Raw genomic sequence first — 13,419 nt, 5'->3', positions numbered from 1 at the left:
CAAAAAACATGATTATTTCAAAGTCTGTGGTTGTCATCTCCACCATTAGTACACTTTGTCCCAAAAAAAAACAAAAAATCTGTCTTATGAGCTTCATTCGTGTACATATGATTCTTAGTTCATGTAAATGATCACTTCAAGTCCATATGCATCAATTGCATTGTCAAGTGAGCTGCGTGTAAAAGAAGTATTAGCCTTAATCATGCTTGAAGCGTGTGTAGATACATTGTTATGATTTCTAGAGAAAAAAAAAAAAGACTTTACACAGATTCACCAATCAATGATCTACAAAAAAATCTCTGGTCCAAGAACACGAAAATTCCAGAAACTACTGCTTGGAATCATTCTTTTCCACTACTACTCCTGTAATGCCTCTGCCTGAAACAGAGACCGCCATATCTCTACTAAGTAAGATCCAACCACTGATCTCCCAAATCTATTATCAGCAATGACCCTCTTCATGAACTTTTCTCCGAGCAAATGATCATACCTTTCTGACTTTGAAAAAGACTCATAATCCGCAGAAACAGATCTGTAAACCCTTTGCTTCATCTCTGCTAGCTTCAGCTCTATCTTCATCAACACGTTTTCGAAATCTTCACACATACAATCCAAATCAGAAAGCTTGAGCGTTTCACAGTGGTCCTTTTTCATAGCCCAAACAATCTTTCCCAAGGCTCGAACTGCATCTGCGCAAAGACGAATGAAATCATCATACCTAAAAATCGATTCAGGAAGGTTCACATCATGTTCCTTGTTCTGCTTCTTCCAAATCACTATCCTAAACACTGCCTCAAGCTTTCCTATGATTACACTTGTACCCTTTTCATCTTCATCGACCCCAAGTAGCTTTGTACACATATAGCTGCAATCTCCAGTTTCACCAGCAAGAAACTCATTAGGTATCAAAAACATAAATTCCGCCACAAGAAACGAAAGCTCCAATCCAAATCTAGCAGCTTTCCTTCTCCTCTGCATCAGATCCTCATGTCGTTCTCTCAGTTTCTCAACCAAATACGACCGTCTTAAACAATCACGTTTACTCACAGTTGATTCTTGTTCAGCTCTCTCCATTATGACCACCTCTGTAGTCATCTTCTTCTTCTTCTTCTTCTTCTCCTTAATATCCTTTTTTTCTTCTTTCTCTTCTTCTGCAACCCCATTAGAGATCCATGAAGAAACCTCTCTCTGTTCCTTCTCATCTTTCTCTCTCAATCTATCTCTTATCAGATTCTCAAGCAACCCTCCAAACATATAACCATCTTCAATCCAGTGTAAGTAACTCCCATCTTTCTCAATCTCTTCTACCACCTTGTCAACAAACTCATCAACCCGACCACAACCGTCTGTATGATCATTCACCTGTTCATCTTCATCACCAATCATCATTGGTAACATCTCATCAATAGTCTCGAGTATGTCACCATCCCTTACGTTGCACGCCAAGACTTCAGTACCAGTGGAGATTTCGGATTCTTTCATATCTCTCAAGAGCCACGCAATAACCTCATCCGCAAGAAACTTAGCTTTTTCACGTTGTTCCACTTTCCCTTCTTCTACGCAATTACATTCTCTATCGGAACCAGGGTTACAAGACACAGATCGATCACTCGTTTGACCTCTGATCTCTGTTTCAGATCTCAGAATCTTTAGTTCTTCATTGAGAAAGTCGGTAAAATCTGAATGAGTTAGGGTTTCTGGTACCGTAGTCGTGAAGTCAATTGGGGTCTTCTTCAATTTCTTGTTGTTCTGATTCTGCAGTATCGGTGGACTCTGTTCATCAACATCAGCGTGAATTGGTGAAAAGATTGAGAATTCAGCGCTCAAATTCATCTGTTTCACCTCCAATATCGTTGGGTTCTCTTCAATATCAGCGAGAATAGTTGAAAAGATTGAAGATTCAGGACTCATCTTCTTCTTGGTCTTCCCCGTTTCACTTTCTTCTCCTTCGTTAGTATCTCCAAACGAATCTCTGATATTCATTTTCTGGTTTCAGCAAGGAGAGAGAGAGAGAGAGAGAGAGAGAGAGAGAGAACAAAAGAGAGAGATGGGGAGAGAGAGGGGGAGAGAGGGAGAGAGACTTTCTATATGAACAAAAGAGAGAGAGAACAAAGTAGTCTTTATATACAAAGACGTTTGAGCTGACGTTGTGTATATATATATTTGCTTTTTATACGAACATAAAAAAAAATACAAACTCACGTTTCTTTTCTACATTCTCACAGTACAACATCACTCAGAGGCATTTCGTCGAACAGATTAAGTGCCTCTCCATTAAACTGTTCTTCCTCGTTAATTCCATGGGAAAAAGTATTCTTTTTGAAAACGCTCAATTTGGTTCCCTGACTGATACGAACTTTGCACATAATAAGGAACCTGAACCGTTGATAAATGACACGACTCGCCATCTTCTAAAGTAACCCACTCTAACAAATGTAACGTCACGTTGGCTCTCATAAACAAAACATTTGGCATATCACACGCTAGATAGAGTTTGGTCTCAATGTAACCATGGTGAACATTGTCACGACTCAACATCATGGGACGTTAACACTATGAATCTAAAAAGGTTCATTCTTTTGGAAATTTAACTAAAATAGTTCTAACGAAAAGTCTTTTAACTTGTTCTGTCTTCATACTAGTAAAACCAAAACTCGATGTTTGTTCAATCCAAACACAAAAGCAACAGTAATCAAAAATAGTCTTATAACAAAATGGAAAATGCAACAAAACAGAAGAAACGACTAAAGTAGGCTTCAGTTTCTTCTTCACTCGTCTTCTTGGCTACGGAGCCTACCAAGCTTGTTGGAAACACAAATGTCTAGCTGAGCAGCTCTCTCAACAATAGCCTTCCTCTTCTTGGTGGAGATGTTGTGAGCAATCTCAGCGCAGTAAGTCCTGTTGTGCATCATCAACAACTCGAGCTCACTTGTGTTGTGAACAACGAATTTCTTGAACCCATTGGGAAGATAGTGACGAGTCTTCTTGTCAGATCCGTAACCAACATTGGGCATCAAAGTCACACCTTTGAACTTTCTCCTCACCCTCGAATCAATACCCTTTGGCCTCCTCCAGCTTTCCTGATATCATGTCAAAACCACATTGTCTAAATGTAAGAAATCACCACAAAACATATCAAGAAAGATCAGATTATTCCAAAATCAACAGCTGTTGTACTAGAATCATGTCAAAACCAAAACTAGAATCAACCTCAGTGAACGATGTTCGTGAGAGTACACAAGCTTAATCTGAAGCATCATTTCCATGGAGGATGTTCAGAGATAAGACCATAAGATACTCAATCAAAAACTAAAACTAGAATCAAACTACAGAGACTGAAATCAAAATACTTAAATCAACCACCATATTGCATCCTAAAGGTGTAAACTTTAAGACTCAGCTACCTATAATTTCGATGAATAGAACTCTAGAGATTGATCTTCTAAAATCCTAAGACGAAGCTAAGTATAAATTATGTGGAATCGAGTGAGGAGAAAAGTGGATACCTTGACGGTGATTCTACGGTCGCTCTGGGGCCTGATGAACTTAGCAGACCTCTTCTTCACGACCTTCTTGGTAAGCAACGGGACCGCCATTTTTGCTTCTTTCTTCCTAAGATCTCTTTCAAAGCGACTCCGTAGTAGTAGACAGCCGGAGGTGAACAAACCTAAAAATGCCTTTTATAAGCGTACACTAGGGTTTTCTAATATTCCATTCAAAATGGGCTCATGTTTTGGCCCAATGGAAATTTATTTTCCGGCCTTTTTTATTTTTACCACTTAATAAACTAACTGTATACTTTAGCTATATACTGTATATGTCCTTAAATTAAAGAGAAATAAATGTTATTATTTATTTTTACCTCATAAATAAAATCGTAGGAAGAAAAGTAGCTAGATTTTGAACCAGTTTTTAGTTTTAAATTTTGCAAAAACTAGTTAATTAGCCATTCATGATTCCAAAAGAAAAAGATTTCCTAGAAATTAAGAAAACTAGATTTTAAGTGATTTTGCTTATTTGTTAATAGAATCCAAAAACCAAGTTTTTTTGTTTAACAGAGATTATGGATTGTTGGCCATAATGGAGCTTTGAGTTGTCAAATAAAAATGGAGGCGTGACGCTAGTAATTACAAACGACAATGACTTCCTTTCACTGTTAAGAAGATTAAAAAACATTCCAAAATTTTCAACTATCCTGATGCTAACTAATATTTGAAAAAATGTTGTTAAAAATTAATTATATAAAAATCAAATACTAAACAAGTTACCATTCAAGTTTATGCAAAAACTAAAAATCTATACCAAAAGTCAAAAACCAAAAAAAAAAACCAAAGACTAAAAACATTCATGGCCTTAGTAAATAATTTATTTACCTCATAAATGTCTATATCCATATGTATCTTATATTAGTTAGGTTTTTTCACGATACAAAATTTAATATCATATATATCATAAATGTTAATATTTCTAAATTATTTATATATTAAGTTTTTGAATAAAAAATGTATGATTATGTTGCATTTTCAAAACGGAACATGAGTTTCCGTTTAGTATTATACAATAACAAATTGAACGTCACTGTACAAAATATGTTGTGAAAATGCAGTGTTAGTGCGGGATTCAGCACCCCCGACATACCGAGCTAAACCAGAAATACTAATTGATTATTTAATCGGGAATCCGGTTAAATACTTAATTAGGTCATGAGAAGTCGATTTGGACGAGGCTCAGTCTTGGAGGGAAAGAAACCGACTTCCACTTCGGTTTGGCGGCCGACTCAAGCAATAAGGCAGTTTTCTATATTTCACTTCGTCATATAAGGAAAGTTAATATATTTAGCGATCTACACATATGTATAAATAAAGAGAGACTTCTCCATTGTAAAGCATCCAGAATCCAATACAATAATTGAGTTCTCTTTTCGTTTTTTGCAATAAACCCTAATCCTTTTGAGTTCTTCTCTTTTACTTTTGATTTCAAGGTTTAGATCTATTTTCTAGAGAGATAACCCTATTGAATTTGTTTCCCTCCTTAAACAAATTCATTGTGAAAACCTAGTTTCTACAATTGGCGCCGTCTGTGGGGACGCAAATCGTCTCTAGAAAGTTACTCTCTAGGAAACTCTCCTTAAAAAGCCTTGCAATAATGTCTTCCGTCGTGAACGAAGTCCCGGAAACAAACCGCACGTCCGATCTCACGGGCATCACGCCTTCTCAAGATGACATCGCGACACTAGGTGGCGCCTCGACTAGGCCTGTCACTGCCGTGTACTCCCGTCATCGCGTGAACACAACCGCAAACCTGGCCGGAACCTCCACCGAACTCCCAGTCGGGGTCAGATCCGAAGGGGAAACCAGCCAGGGTGCAGGACGAACTCCCGAAGAGCTAGTCAACCTCGACACGGAGCCTTCTAATGAACAAACCTATAACGAGGCAGATGCTCGCACAACGGAGCAGCAAATCGGTGCACAGAACGGAAACCTCCCCGTTCATACCACGCCAGCGGTCCAGAATCCGCAGGTCGTTTCCATGGAGGACTTCAGAATCTTGTTCGGCACCATGACGAAAGAGATCTACCAGATGATCTCATACACCAACCGCAGAGTTGACGCCGTTGTAACCCAAACAACCCCATCACAAATCTCTGCCGGACAATCGCCAGCACTCAACTTGGGCGGCCTCACTCGTCGTCTCGACTTTTCGGACGCACAATTCGAGCAGAGGAATCCTCCCCCTCAAACAACGTCGAGCATTCGACCGACAAATCCGAATTTACGGATACACGAGAGCTCGACCGCCCTGGTCACCCGCCTCGCGAACTCCGGACCTTGCTTCGAACTCGAAGAAATCAGGTCACAGATTAGCGGCATGAACACGCTCCTCCATCGAGCTATCAGCACGGCCCCCGAGATCGATAGGATCGTCGAAGTAACTCGGCAGTCACCATTCACTCCACGGATAGCACGGGCTGCCATACCGAACGTCAAGCTGAAGCTTCCGATCTACCAAGGAGACAAAGATCCGGTCCAGTTCATGACATCCTTCATGGCAACCATGTCAAAGGCACGATTCACCGACGAACAGAGAGATGTCGGTTGCTGTCAGCTATTCGTAGATAGCCTTTCCGGTCCTGCCTTGGTATGGTTCACAAGGCTCGAGTCGAACTCGATCGACAACTTCGATGACTTATCTAAGGCCTTCCTCAAGAACTACCGAATCCTCATCGAACGAGGCGTGACGAGTTCAGATCTATGGGAGATGGCCCAGGAACGGGGAGAACCCATCGCCAACTACTTGAACAGGTTCAAGGAAAAGCTGACAAAGGTCAACATCCCGGAGGATGCGGCAATGGCAGCCTTCATAAAGGGTCTGATCCCTGGATCACCATTACGAAAGGACCTCAACATCCGGGAACCCAAGAACCTCGATGACGCGCTGCATCGAGCCTCCAGATTCGCACTGGACGAGGAGGAAGAAGCCCGAATAGCCGCAAAAACCCAGGACGAACAACCACCGCATCCCTCTAAGGTTAAAAACCGGGTCGAACACCACGAGCCCCGCAAGCACCATGAACCTCAGGATCGCAAAAAGGGGGTCATCCACGCAGTCTCCAAGGTGGACGATCAGGAGAAGCACACATCCGACCCGAAGGAACTCTACTGTGACCTTCACATGTACCCCGGTCACTCCACACAAGAGTGCGTCCACCTGAAAAACTACCTGTACGCGAAGTTTCTCTCCGGAGAAGTCGAAGCTACTTATCAGCCAAAAAGCGCTCGTGGAGGCAGAGGTCGCCGAGGGGGATGGCGCGGAGGACGATCTAACCGAGGCCATGGTGCAGGCGGCGGACGGGGTTATGATGGACCACCCAACCCAGCCCAACAGCCGGTCAACCAAGGACCCGCCAATCATCAGGAGGAGCTGCCCCAAGCAGACGAACTGCCTGGCCCTCCCAAACGACAGAGGGGACAGAACCCGGAGCGGGTCAATTCTCCTCCCCGTGGACGAATAACCATGATACTTGGTCCACCAGAGGACTGCGCAGACTCCGTTCGCGCACTAAAGAAGAGGGCACAACAAGTTTGCGCCCTTCAAACTGCTCCGAGCGAGCCTTCACTCTGTTCGGACCCGATATCATTCACTTCAGATGATGCCAAAGGGATCCAACACCCCCATTCAGACCCTTTGGTTATCGAAGTCTCGATGGGCGACTTCGACGTCGAGGGAGTCCTGATTGACACCGGGAGCACCGTCAATGTACTCTGCTGGCAAACGCTAGAAAAAATGGGCGTCACACCAGACCAACTAAAACCCGAAACTCGAACGCTGACGGGCTACGATGGCGTCACCAAGTTGTCGATGGGAGACGTAAAACTACAAGTACGAGCTGGCGGAGTAACCCGGAAGACTAAATTCGTAGTCGTTGATGCACCACCAATCTACAACGCTATTTTGGGGGTACCGTGGATATATGCGATGCAGGCCGTACCGTCGACCTATCACCTCTGCCTCAAATTCCCAACTCCTACAGGAATCTGCACACTTTACGGCGACCAGAGGGTGGCCCGAGCCTGCTCTGTTATCGAAAAGAAGCAGAGGAAGACGGAGGCCGCATAGCAATTACAGAGCGGGGACCATCTCACCGGTCCCCGAAAGCCGGAGCGAGATCGCCTCAAGTCTCCGGAGTGTCGGATCCTACAGGCGAATATTGACCCTTCCGACCCCTCGCGAACTGTCGGTATCGGGGCTGAACTCGATGAAAGCATAAAGGCTAAGCTGATCGCTTTCCTGCAATCTCGGGCTTCCACATTCGCCTGGTCAACAAAGGACATGGTCGGGATAAGCCCCGAAGTCATGTGCCACAAGCTCAATATCGACCCCACGTTCAAGCCGATCAGATAGAAGCGCAGGCGCCTAGGCCCGGATCGAGCCAAAGCGGTCCAAGACGAAGTGGAACGACTACTCAAGGCGGATCAAATCATGGAATCCAGTACCCTGATTGGCTGGCTAACCCGGTGGTGGTCAAAAAGAAAAACGGCAAGTGGAGAGTTTGCGTGGACTTCACCGATCTCAACAAAGCTTGCCCTAAGGATAGTTTTCCTCTACCGCACATAGATCGTCTCGTCGAAGCCACGGCTGGAAACCAGTTGCTTTCATTTATGGATGCTTTCTCAGGCTACAACCAGATCGCCATGAGCTCAGCTGACCGCGAAAAAACGGCATTCATCACAGATAGGGGGACCTACTGCTACAAAGTGATGCCGTTCGGACTAAAAAACGCCGGAGCAACCTACCAGCGCTTAGTAAACATGATGTTCGCCGAACTGCTCGGCAAAACCATGGAGGTCTATATAGACGACATGCTGGTCAAATCTCTGATCGCGGAATAGCACGTCCAACACCTGGCAGAATGTTTTGACATCTTGGATCAATTCCAGATGAAACTAAACCCGACGAAGTGTACATTCAGAGTAACTTCAGGGAAATTCTTGGGGTACATCGTCACTGAACGGGGAATAGAGGCAAATCCTAAGCAGATCAAAGCCATACTAGGACTCCCGTCACCGACCAACAAGCGAGAAGTACAGCGCCTGACCGGCCGGATCGCTGCTCTGAACCGTTTTATCGCCCGATCAACGGACAAGTGCCTCCCCTTTTACCAACTTCTTCGCGGGAATAAGGACTTCCATTGGGACGAGGAATGCGAAATCGCCTTTCGCCAGTTGAAGGAATATCTGACCTGCCACCCAGTTTTGGTCAAACCGGAGGACGGCGAAACACTATATCTCTATGTCTCGGTTTCCAGTTCGGCAGTTAGCGGGGTGCTAGTCCGAGATGATCGCGGAGACCAGAAGCCCATTTTCTACACAAGCAAAGCACTAAACGACGCGGAGTCGCGATACCCCACGCTGGAGAAACTGGCTCTTGCAGTGATCGTCGCAGCACAGAAACTCCGACCCTATTTTCAGTCACACTCTATCGTCGTGTTTACCGATCAACCGCTCTGAACCATCCTTCATAGCCCCCTTCAATCCGGGCGCATGGCAAAATGGGCAGTCGAACTCAGCGAGTACGACATCGAATACCGTTCTCGCCCAAGTCTGAAGTCACAAGTTCTTGCTGACTTCATCACCGAACTGTCACCCGAGCTTGACGATCCCACTCCCGCGGTGGAGCAATGGACAATGTTCGTCGACGGTTCGTCAATAAATCAGGGATCCGAGGTCGGACTTATACTACGTTCCCCCACCGGAGAAATCCTCGAGCAGGCGTTAAAGCTCAATTTCAAGGCGTCGAACAACGAAACCGAGTACGAGGCCGTTCTCGTAGGACTCCGGCTAGCCCAGGGACTTGGGGTCAAACACCTGCAGGTCTTCTGTGATTCCCAACTCGTAGTCAGCCAGTTCAGCGGCGAATTTGATGCCAAAAACAAGCGAATGGGAGCATATCGACAGTTGGTCCGCACGTTATCCGGCGAATTTACGTCTTTCTCTTTGACGAAGGTCCCATGGAACGAGAACGCATCAGCTGACGCTCTCGCAGCTCTGGCAAACTGCTCCGACCCCGAGTTACGGCGTACCATTCCCATTGAATGCATCGAGGCTCCCAGCATTAATCCGGATAGCCAGATCGCCCTCATCAACGATGACCCAGTCCCGATGGAAGTCGACGAGCCAATAGAAGATATGGCGGATGTCGTCGAGCCTCCCGAAGATTGGCAGACCGAGATCAAACTTTACATCTCCGATGGCACCGTCCCGGCAGACCGATGGGCAGCTCGACGACTGAAGGCTCGAAGTGCCAGGTACATCCTGTTGGACGGGGAACTGTTTCGCCGGAGTGCTTCGGGAGTATTCCTTACCTGCGTTACTAGGGACGAAGCGGAACGCATCATGATGGAAGTGCACGAAGGCGAGGGTGGCAACCATTCTGGCGGACGCGCACTTGCTCTCAAAATCAAGAAGGACGGACACTATTGGCCCACCATGATGGCCGATTGTGAAACTTTCGCGGCCAAATGCGAAGCTTGTCAGCGCCATGGGCCCATGCGGCACGTCCCGCCTGAACTATTAAACACCGTCACTGCTCCGTATCCCTTTATGCGTTGGGCCATGGATGCCATAGGACCTCTGCCGGCCTCCAAATCCAAGAAGTATGTCCTGGTGCTGACCGATTACTTCACCAAGTGGGTGGAGGCAGAATCTTTCACAAGGATCCAATCCTTAGACGTGACCAATTTCATATGGAAGAACATCATATGTCGCCACGGAATCCCATATGAGATTGTCACCGACAACGGTACCCAATTCACTTCGATGATCACTAGACGCTTCCTGACAAAATGGCAAATCCGTCTCAGCACTTCGACTCCTCGATACCCGCAAGGCAACGGTCAAGCCGAAGCCACGAATAAGTCGATCGTCGACGGACTCAAAAAAAGACTCGGTCGAAGGAAAGGAGCGTGGGCAGATCACCTGGATGGCGTGCTTTGGTCATACCGAACAACCCCGCGGCGAAGCACGGGACTGTCCCCTTTCTCCCTCGCATATGGTCTCGAAGCACTTACCCCGGCTGAAGCAGGAGTCCCGACACTTCGTCGCACTATGATGGTCGACAATCCCAAACTTAACGATGAGATGCTGATCGACCACAACGATCTTGCCGAAGAATTGCGCGACAGAGCTCTAGTTCGGATGCAACACTACCAAGACCCAGCGGCTCGGTACTACAATAAGACTGTTCGTCAGCGGCGTTTCAACGAAGGTGATCTGGTTCTTCGGGAAGTTTTCGAGAACACCAAAGAAGTGAACGCTGGCAAACTCGGCGCTCGATGGGAAGGTCCATACCTCGTATCTAGAGCAGTTCGTCCGGGCGTTTACGAACTCCTAACCATGGCCGGGGAACGAATCAAAAACTCGTGGAACGCGGCCCACTTGAAACGCTACTACAGCTAAGCTGTTGTTACTCTATCTAGGAGTTTTCGGGAATCCGAACTCCATTTATTTTTCATTTGTAATACGAACTACGATTGGCTTGATCCCCACTTCGGGGTACGTAGGCAATTCCTTATCTTTTAAAAACTAAGCGAATGCAGCTAATACATTAATAACGTTTTTGAGTGGTTTAAAAACTTTATCTTGTTCGGCGACAAGCCGATGTGCAAAAGTTTCCAACATACCCAACATTCACTTGCATTCCTTATGGCAGTTTTGATAATTCCAATCAAAATAAAGATTCGATAACTAAGATTAATCCCCATTACATGCTTTGGATGTTAATTCAAATACAAAAAAAAAAAAAAAAAAAAAAAAAGAAAGAAAAAAGAGACGCAAAGGGAGAAACTCCCTCCTACGACTCAGGATCCTAGAGGAGAAAAGAAAAGGGTCGTCCGAATTTGGAGTTCGGAACGGTCGGAGTTCCACCATCACCGTTCTGGTCCTGCAGACAAAGTGGAGGCCGCGGACCTGACAGATCGTCCGCCAGCGGTTCCTCCACCGATAGCTTATCCAGTTCGGTTCGCCAGAACTGACGCGATTGCCTCAGGATCTCCAGTCTTTCCCTCGGCACTTCGACACCTTTTGACACCAGGTCCTCCAAAAAGGAACACGGGCCTTCAACCAAGTGCCTCTCACGGAAAATCGGGCCTGCCGACTCCAGAAAATTGGCGTACCGCCTTAACCTTTCTAGAGAAGCCCGGTAGGCCCAGATGTCCACGGTAAGCAGGTGTGCGGTATCTTCGAGAGGTTGACAGTCGGCTTCCAAAAGAATAGGCACCTCCATGTTCGCCACCAGCTCTTGGCACGCCGCACGCGCGGCAAGCAGCCTGGTCATGCGCCACTTCTCCAAGTAGAAGCCCTCGGCGATGATCTCGTTCAGGACCCGAATAGTCCCGTCCAAACGATAAAGCAGACAGACTTCGGTCAATCTGCGGCGCCTCGCCATAAAATGAGCCCCCAGCCTATAGCGGCGAGCTCGATACCTTCGGAGTTCTTGACACACGGGACTCCCTTCCACACCCGCCATATCGACATGTGGGGGAGGTGCGCAGACTCGAAAAGTCTCTACGCCCTCTTGGGCGGAGGGGTTATCTGATGTTTCGGCTCGACTGGAACCGCTCGACGAAGTGGCCAACCTCTCCCGAGCTCGTCTCAGCCACGCAGATCAAGTAGTCACCATCTTTTTACTCAATATTTAGGGAAGGTTTGGTTTTTAGAATGATCTTCTCAGATTCTCAATCCTATTTATACAGGATTAAGAAAGCAACCGCCACTGAACCCACCAATCAGCGTGCAGCGAGATTTTCGCGAGGTCCCGAGAATAACTCTCGAAGACCGCGCAGCGCATTTAATGCGAGATGGAAAGGGAAGTTTTCCTTAAAAATAAAAAATAAAAAATAAATAAAAAAATAATATATATATATATATATATATATATACATATCTCAGCCCGATCTAGAAAAAGTATTAGTCCACAATAAATTCACTTCGTTGACACCCTGGCCAGGTGATCAGCTAAGATAAAGACCCATTATTTTCAGGATAAGCCGAACCCAGAGTCGCGCCTGACCTTCCTATGTAGGGATAAGCCGGACCCAGAGTATTTTTTCTACACCCGCTTTTTCTTTTTGGGGTAAGCCGAACCCAGAGTATTTATTTCGCACCCAAACTTTAGTTCGGACGGAACAGTTAGCCGAACCCAGAGAATATTTTCGCAGTCCGGCATCCGAACTAAAACAAAGGAGATAAGCCAAGCCCAGTATCTCGCTCTCCGATTAAACACACTTTGTCAACACTTCATCCCTAACTTTTGATGCTCGAGTCGATTTGAAAGTTGTAACCATCAATCAATAGAAATTGTCTGTTGTAAGCCGGGAGACGTCTCGCCTCTGATACATTTTTCAAATAAAGCAGCAACGCAAATCTTTTATTATTATGGAAATTTTATTCTAAGCGAAATTCAAGTTCGCCCATTACATTGCAGCTAGGTTTTATAAAATAATAAAATAAAATATTCTAATTTCAAATTGGTTCGCCATTCGCAGCAATCTCACGAATGCTCGTCGTTTCGGCATTGGCCATAGCTGTTGCAACCCTGTCTTTTCCCAATCCTCGGAATGAGTTTCCAACGCTCTGATTTTTTGTTCGGATTCGTCAAGCAGATCAGTAGTCCTTTTCCTTTTCGCCTTGAGTAAGGCAATCTCAGATTCCAGAGTCCTCAATCGACGATCGATTCTGCCCTTCTTCATATGAAAATACTGAAGATCTTGAGTCAATTCTTGGTGCGTACCCTCAATCTGCATACGTAAGATCAACAACGGGTTAGTACGAAGGAGGCAAGTTTCGATCGCTTACAAGAAAAGCAAAAAGGAAAAGAGGTTAACGGTTACCTGACGGAAAAAGGCGTCAGCCTCGGCAAGCT

The 13,419-nt window shown here is 45.6% G+C and overlaps 3 protein-coding genes across 3 annotated transcripts; all 3 read right to left on the bottom strand.

Annotated features, from left to right (window-relative positions):
- Positions 1-254: 254 nt before the first annotated feature.
- On the bottom strand, positions 255-1,169 carry LOC104731727 (uncharacterized). Its single transcript, XM_010451202.3, has one exon. The coding sequence runs from the start codon at positions 1,093-1,095 to the stop codon at positions 358-360; it is 738 nt and encodes a 245-aa protein (XP_010449504.2). The 5' UTR covers positions 1,096-1,169; the 3' UTR covers positions 255-357.
- Positions 1,096-2,108, bottom strand: LOC147930522 (uncharacterized; the record flags this gene model as incomplete). Its single annotated transcript, XM_087476911.1, has 1 exon — positions 1,096-2,108. A coding segment is annotated over exon 1 (888 nt), but the record flags the coding sequence as incomplete, so codon positions are not given.
- A 503-nt stretch (positions 2,109-2,611) lies between these two features.
- On the bottom strand, positions 2,612-3,697 carry LOC104731726 (large ribosomal subunit protein eL32y). Its single transcript, XM_010451201.3, has 2 exons — positions 3,507-3,697; positions 2,612-3,080 (listed from the first exon to the last, which is right to left on the bottom strand). Exons 1-2 carry the CDS (start codon positions 3,594-3,596, stop codon positions 2,769-2,771), a joined length of 402 nt encoding a protein of 133 aa, XP_010449503.1. The 5' UTR covers positions 3,597-3,697; the 3' UTR covers positions 2,612-2,768.
- Between the last annotated feature and the right edge of the window lie 9,722 nt (positions 3,698-13,419).

Source organism: Camelina sativa, chromosome 12 (genome assembly GCF_030686135.1).
Source record: "Camelina sativa cultivar CO46 ecotype springtype chromosome 12, ASM3068613v1".
In the NCBI taxonomy this organism is placed as follows: Eukaryota; Viridiplantae; Streptophyta; class Magnoliopsida; order Brassicales; family Brassicaceae; genus Camelina; species Camelina sativa.
This window is presented reverse-complemented; position numbering and strand designations above follow the sequence as displayed.